Raw genomic sequence first — 7,886 nt, 5'->3', positions numbered from 1 at the left:
GGAAGGAAGGAAGGAAGGAAGGAAGGAAGGAAGGAAGGAAGGAAGGACAATCTCCACAACCCTAGAACTCAGCTAGGCTGGCAGACCAGTTTGACAGACTGTGTGACAGCCCATGTGTCTCCTCATCTCTCTTTCCCAGCACTGGAATTACAAGTGTATGCCACTATATCAGGCTAAAACATCAAACAAACATAGATTTGGGGGCACTGAACTTAGGTCCTCATGATTTCTCTCCACATCTGATAATGGAGTTTGGGGGGTTTTGTTTTTTTAAACAAGGTATTATTTTCTCATGAAGCATCATCGAAAGCAGCATGGTGTAGACTCAGAAAAGAAATAAACCAGTGGAAACTAGGATTCTGGCTTAATGTTTAAATTCTAATTGTCTGAGAGCTTCTAAGGAAGGCTTAAACAAGAGCTATTTTAAGCTACAAAGCAAGGAGAAGACAAGTTCAGCTGCTGTGAAATCTGTGGTCCAGGGTCTGCAGTAGGGTTCTGCGACACAGAGGTGTGAGCTTTTACTTTAATGTCTCAGGAATCTGAACCCTAAGGTTCACTAAATGGGTATAGCTTGTCACATAAGTTATCTGTTTTTAATGTGCATAATTTAACTTACAACTTGTAAAAATGTAAAGTCTGATCACTTTCTAAAGTTCTCATATCTGAATGCCAGTTACTAGTAAATCTTATTTCCCATTTAACTACACATAACCATCATGGAGTTAAAACAGCAATAGCATAGTGAATAGTTGTCTCAGAAATGCAACTTTTAGGTTTGTTTAGGTGGTATAAGGGCAGAAGAAAGGAAATGTCCCTACTTGTCTTTACTGCTGTTTTTAATTTTCTCTTCTCAAGCAAACATCTGGATTCTGGTGAGAACAGTGGGCTCTGAACCACTTCAAGCTGGATTCTTCTTTTCTCCCTATTCTCAGCTTCTTGGTAGCCTTGAAACTGAACAGGCTTAAAAATCACAACAGCCACTGGAGGGAGGAGAATGATGGAGCACCATAGACATTTTATCCCCAAAGAAATGTCATTATCTCAGACTTAGCTAGCAGTTCCCTGGAAACCATGGTCATGGGGCCAGCAGCACTGCGTTACTGCATGTTTGTCTAAAACAGTGGCAGATGGCTGACACTGCAACTGCCTGTGGTGATAACAAACAGGAAAGCAAGAAACCCACCAAAGTCCACAGGAAAAAAAAGCTAAAGAACACGGTACACAGGCAGCTTCAAGCAGCTCCCACATATCCAAGTAGAGTCAGAAGTTCTGATTTGGGTGCTATATCACTGGTTACTAATACTTCCCCTATATGCATGCCAAGTATAAATTCCTTCATTACAAATAATGCCACATATTCCTATGGCTTTACTACCTCTAATATCTTGACAATTTTAGATCTTTGACTCAAGTTACATCTTTCATGACTCTAGCCTGTTAATCTTATTTTTATGGCAACTAAAACATGGTGTATGAGTAGAAATCGTACAGTCAAGCCTTTTAGAAGCTACATGACTTTACTCAGTAACCTACAACTAAACATCACTGTAATTTGTAGTTTCTAAAAAATGGAAATGTTCATTCTGTTTCTTAAGACTTTGGTAAGAATGAAGGAAATAATAGATAGGGTGTGACTCAGCCTGGCCCATGGCAAGGGCCGGTAGTCTTGTTCATATTTACTGCCTCTGCTGACACATGCCCCAAATCCTGAAAATCCTTTGAAACCTTCTCATACTCCCTTAAATCCTTAATCTACTGGTACGTCTGTTCTCTCTGCTGTAGAGGACTCTTTTTACTAAATGAATAGGACCGGGCCCTAAAGTAAGAGTATGCCAGCTCACTGGTGAACAGTCAAATGTGATTGGAGGTCAGCCTATATTTGAATGTGACCAGCAACAACCTTCAAAGATGGTTCTCAAGTGAAGACAATTCAGGCAGAGCCACAGTTAACCTGTGGTGGACACACGGCATGAACAACAAAACTTCTGACTTACTATTTAAAAGGATATTTATAGCCATAATATTATCTTCCTTTTCCTGACTGTGAGACCTGTCTCAGTGAATGCTCCTGCTGTCCCTACGAAAAGATTCAAATGAAATGCCTGGGGAATTTTATCCTCTCATTCTCTCCTGACTTTGTTTATTAATTACCTACTTAATATTTCACAATTTATCATCATTTGACCTTCACTCAGGTTCTCTGTTTACTACTTCCCCAGCTTTATGCCCTTAAACATTTTCACTTACATGTAACAGACTGACTCTCAAAGAGACAGACAATTCTCAAGGATAATAAAGGACATGGCAGGAGCAACCCTTATACCAAATCAACTAGTCCCAACTTTACAGCCTCAATCACCTACCCAGAACATATTTCCCATTTTCTAAATCGGGGGTGGGGAGAAAGACCAAGTAACTAAGAAACACCCCTCCTTCTTAAAGCCTACTGGCATATTAGGACTAGCCAATCCTGCTTGTCTTGCCCTGTCTTTCATGGAGCCCCTTCCAGGGAAGCTCTCAGCTCAGGCTTCCTTGTAGCCCATGCCACTATCTCATTCCTGTCAGCCTTCTTTCTTTGGGAAACACAAATAATAAAAAGCTTCAGCTAATGTATAAGCATCTGTGTGTTATCTCTTAGCCTGTGGGCACAGATCAGATGGGACACCTAGAAAACAGTAAAAGAGACTGACTAAATGGAGACACTTACGATCAAGACTCTCCATAGAGCCTGCTGAGCAGTTTTACTTCTAATTGTAGTGCTGGGGGTCAAATCCAGGGCCTACCACAGGCTAAGCACATGATTTATCAAGCTGCATACCAGCCCAGCCCAAAATTATCTTAAGCAACATCTTAAATATATTCAATCCATTTAGAAGACAAATGCAAAGAAGTCAGAGAAGATAAATTTAAAATAGAAAGCTGCTGAGCTACATTTGAAACCAAGCTATCTGACAGTCCCTGACACTGACAATATGTACAGAGCTGGGCATCCCTCCTGTGATGCTCACATTCCCCAAAATTGAGCAAATGTGGAGTTCCAACAGCATTAGTCACTCCTACACGTTTGGCTCCCTCTACCACTGAGGATATCTCAGATCTAACCTAAAGCACACACTTTGGAACACAGTTTGTAGCATCCTACAAAACTAAATATTGCTTTATGATGTGACCCAAAGTCATTCTCTTACTGTGCACTCCATGAGGTGAAGCTGAGATTCACCCCAAACTCTGCACCAGAAGGTTTAGGTTTAAAGGTCACTTAAGTGTCCAAAACTCAAAATAAATGAAGTAGGTTTCAAAAGAAGACTAGACAAATGACCTAGTCTAGAAATCCACACAATGGGGTGTTACACAATAATAAAGCAGAAAAGGTCTATTAAACCATGACAAGAAACTGTCCAGACTATATTGTGAAGTCAGAGTAACCAATCTAAAAAACCCACACTGTGAATTCAATTACATGGCATCCAGGAGAGATAAAAGTACAAAAGACAGGAGGAAAACCAATAGCTGCCAAACCTCCAAGGACAGTGAAAGAGAGATGAACAGAGAAAACACGGGGCCTTTTGCAGTTGGGAAGCTACTCCATATATGATAATATAAGTACACTGTATATACATGTCAAAACTCACAGGGCTAAAGAACATTGAGCATAAAGCTTAACACTGGCATTCACCAAATTATGATGTTTTGGTAGCTGAAGGACTGCAGATAAGACAGTGGCTCATTAGATTACATTATCTAGTGATATCATTTTGGTTGTAATTTATATATTAATATTTAACAGTAATGTGATAATGGAGGAAACCACTGAGGAGGTGGTATATTAGAATTCTCCATATAGTCACTCAATGTTTCCTACAAGCCTAATACTGCATTTAAAAACAAAACAAAACAAAACAAAAACTTCGTCAAAGAGACTATTACATAAAACCACACAGATCAAAATGCAGAGAATAAGAGATTAATCATGTGATACCCATTCCCAACTGATAAATCTCAGAGCACAACTCCTTGACTTAACACTCAGGGATCATTATGTAAAAAAGGGGGTAGAGGAGGGATAAGAGCCAGAAATAGGAAGGTTGTTGTGAGAGTGTGTCACCTAGAGACGCAAGGGAGACTACATTCATCAAGTCACATCAATGAGGCTACCTAAACAGGACCCTAACAATGATGACATCAATCAATGAACATGATCACACAGCACGGGGAAAGCAGGAGGGTCCTCCCCCTAGCCAAAGATCGATGGGTAAGGACTGGGAAGTCCTAGACTGAGGGGATAGTCTTCTCCATGAAGAGTTCCCCAATCCGTTATCCAATATCAAGTGGTCAGTCCATCAGCCCTGAAATCATATACATACAGACACCACAATACAGACTGATCAGCGTGTGTGCATGTGTGTGTCTGTGTGTGTAGTTTCACACATTTAACAATAAAAGGCATGAATTTTAAAGACAGCAAGAGGGATGAGGAATGTGTGGAAGGAAAGGAAAGGGGGAAATGATGTGTCTATATTACAATTTCAAATGAATAAAATTATTAAACAAATGCACAATCTATTAATAACTGGGTGTAGTTGTCACACCTTCAATTCCAGCACTTGGGAGACAGAGGCTGAGAGATCTCTGTGAATTTGAAGATGGCCTGCTCTACATAGTAAGTTCTAGGGCAGTCCAAGCTACACAGTGAGACCCTGTCTCAAAAAAAAAAAAAAAAACTTATTAGTAAGAAGGCAAAACTAAAACAGGTACAGTAACCATGGCAGGGATAAGAAATGTCTGTCACTGTTTCTGTAAAAGCTACACTATATGTCAAAAGAGTCTTCTATAATCCGTAAGCCAAGCCCACTACAGCCAATATGACACAGAAGTAGACAGAAGCATTCTGGAGGGGATAGCTAATCTTAATAGCCAAATATAAGAAAGTTAATTTGATCCCAAGAGATACAAGGGAAAACATCAAACTGAGAAAGTAAAGACAACAGAAGAAAGTATCTGTTGCCGTGGAATTCCCACACCATTCCTGCACATGTGCTCTCCTCTGTCTGTAGTGGTCCAGTGTGCTCTCTCCAGGCTTGTACTGATGTCTCACCTCGAAGACAAGCTTTGATTTAGTCAGGTTTTGAACCAATATTAAGAACATACACTGTCAACATTATTGTCTGTCTACCTTCAATTATTATCTTCTGTACAGTTTTTTAAGATTTAATTTTATTCAAATGAGTGTTTTGCCTGCGTATATGTAAGTGCACTGTGTGTGTGTGCCTGATATCTCCAGAGCCCCGGACACTCCATAATCCTGGAACTAAGGACAGTTGCAAGCCACTATGTGGAATGGTGGGAACTGAACCTGGGTCCTCTTCAAGAAAAGCAAGTAAGTGCTCTAAATCATCTCTCCAGCTTGTGCTGTGTGGTTTTATATATTCTACCACAGCTACTGGACCACCGCCCCAGATTAATGTTTTAAGAGTGTGTTGTTCTCAACAGCCATTTGCACCACTGCTGCTATTCACAGCCTCAGATTCTACAGAAGTTTACCAATGAAATCTCCTTTTTTGAGAGAAGAAAAACAAGGCCTATGTCTTTGGTTATGGCTCAGCCTGGTACTGTGTCTTCCCCACAACAGAATACAGTTATGGCAACTAGGGCAATGTACTGTGATTAACTGATTAATAGATTCATACTGAAGTCAGTAACTGGCCTCAGGCAACTAATGTTAACAGAAATCTATCAGAGACTCATGAAAGTACATAAGGATCTGCCACACCTGTGATCAGTGTGGGGGAAGATAAAACCTTAGGAGGCTTCCATCTGATCCTGAAAAGCAAGTCAGCAAAAAGAAGGTGAAGCTTAAGAAGGTGTGTGAACACACATGAAAACAAAAACCAAGAAAAAACTTTTCTCGTCATGTTTACACAGGACAGAAAAAGCAAGAACACATGCCTACTTCCACTGGTTATTCAATAGCAAAGACAGCAGTCCCTTAGGTTAAAAAAACCATAATTACAAGGCATGAGGTAAAATACATTTCTGTTTCCTTACCTGTTGTGTTCCATCTGCACTTACAATAGGGGCAGACAGAAGAGAGATGTCGCTACTTAAAATCTGGGCTGTGTCTAGCAAAGGCGGATGTTCTGCCATTATGGATAAGGCATCAATACACCAGAAAACCCTCCAACTCTGCAAAACAAAAACATAAAACCACTGAAGTATACATCCAGATACCACATTAGAATACAATCAGGAATTGCCTCACTAACAAACAAACTGTCCAGGAAAACCAAAAGATCTCCTGACTACTTTTTTCAATCAATTACTTGAGAAAATGTATTTCATATAACATAACCAAGGTAACATTAGTTATACTCAACCTAATGCTAATACCAGAAACTGTATTTACACTAATGTCTGCATCTCCATTTTCCATTCCTAGATAAGGATTATTTCATTTAGCCATCACTATTTAATCTACACCCTGAGAGAGACATCAAACTACAATGGTTGAACTCTACCTGTGACATTTTTCTATGAGCTGACAAGGTAAAATTACAAAGGCTCAATCTTCCTAATCATCCTGGTTGCCCTGAGGCACTATACAAAAAGAATCATGATTTTCTACTGAATCCTCACACAAAGCAACAGAGTTCGGGGGCGGGGGTTATTCAGGATCAGGGCAGGAGCCTTCAAGTTTTAAGTTTTAAGCTCTTCCAGTATCCATTCATCTGCTCTAAGTGAGAACAACTGTACAGCAAAATGAATCTGTTGTTAAAGAAAGGATGTGCTAATACTCATACAGAAAGGTGGGATGGTAGAGGATTAGTTTACACTGCATGAACCAATAAACACCAAACAGAGCAAAGTGAACACAGTCATACATGCTACTAAGTCTATGCTGAGATTTATGGAATCATTTTTGTATGCTCGTCACATTCACCAATTCAATGCCAAAGGGCAAGACATTAATTTTCAAAGATGATATTCATATTATTTTAAATGTTGAATCTTCACAGAAACTCCCATAAAAGTTGATTCAACTTGAAAACAAATTTTTTTAGATATATTAGAAACTGCTGAAGCTTTTAAAAATGCATTCAACATAGGTACTTATTGATGATTTCATACTAAAAACACTAATAGAGAGCAGTGAGTATTATCAGCTGTCTCATGAAAAGGCACACCAGTTAAACATAGTGTCTATACTACATACACATGCATATGAACAAATTAACTCCTGCCATAATGTGCATTACTAAATTACTTAAAGACTGATGAAACTCAATACTTTGATTCATTATCAAATAATTTCTCTGTGGAATTTATAAAAATTTTAAGGTGGCAAAAAATCTTTGTGTTATTTGACTTTTGCCAAGTCTCACAATTATTATACAAGAGCAAACAAGTCCAGGAAGTAAATTCACAAGTTAAGAGAGTAAGTACTTCACTTTTGTTCCCTGCTTCCTCATTCTTTTTCTTCCTTCACTCCTCCCTCCCCTTCTCGTTATAATAGCAATGAACTTTTATTTCATCAATAGACGGCCTCTCAGTGTCGTCCAGGCTAGACAACAACCCTCCTCTGCTGTGGTACCCTGGGTCCCCGAGGCCACAAGCACATTCACTGCCCTCATTTCTCTTTCCTTTTCCTTTTTGCACGTGTGTGTTTGTGTGTGTGTATGTGTGTGTGTGTGTGTGTGTGTGTGTGTGTACGTACGTACGTACGTACTGGCAAATACAGCTAGTTCAGGTTCAGTAAGAGATCCTCTCTCAAAACCTAAGGTCAAGAGATAAGGTATGGTAAGGTAGGACACTGGACACCAGCCTCCGGCTCCCAGTTGCATACTCATGAACAAGTACAACTGCACACATGTGCAGACCCACCCCACCAC

General features: G+C 39.7%; 1 protein-coding gene across 4 annotated transcripts in view; it reads right to left on the bottom strand.

Moving 5' to 3' along the window:
- The window catches only part of Fndc3a (fibronectin type III domain containing 3A), a 159,477-nt gene that overhangs the window by 132,011 nt on the left and 19,580 nt on the right, over positions 1–7,886 (bottom strand). For all 4 annotated transcript variants that reach the window (XM_028754218.1, XM_028754215.1, XM_028754217.1 and 1 more), the window contains exon 2: positions 6,046–6,183. In XM_028754218.1, the coding sequence (XP_028610051.1) occupies positions 6,046–6,144 (99 nt within the window). In that variant the 5' untranslated portion in view covers positions 6,145–6,183. The remainder of the gene's footprint in view (positions 1–6,045; positions 6,184–7,886) is intronic.

This window comes from Grammomys surdaster, unplaced genomic scaffold (assembly GCF_004785775.1).
Source record: "Grammomys surdaster isolate TR1022 unplaced genomic scaffold, NIH_TR_1.0 125985, whole genome shotgun sequence".
In the NCBI taxonomy this organism is placed as follows: domain Eukaryota; kingdom Metazoa; phylum Chordata; class Mammalia; order Rodentia; family Muridae; genus Grammomys; species Grammomys surdaster.
The sequence above is the reverse complement of the archived record's forward strand: the minus strand, read 5'-3'. Positions and strand labels throughout refer to the sequence as shown.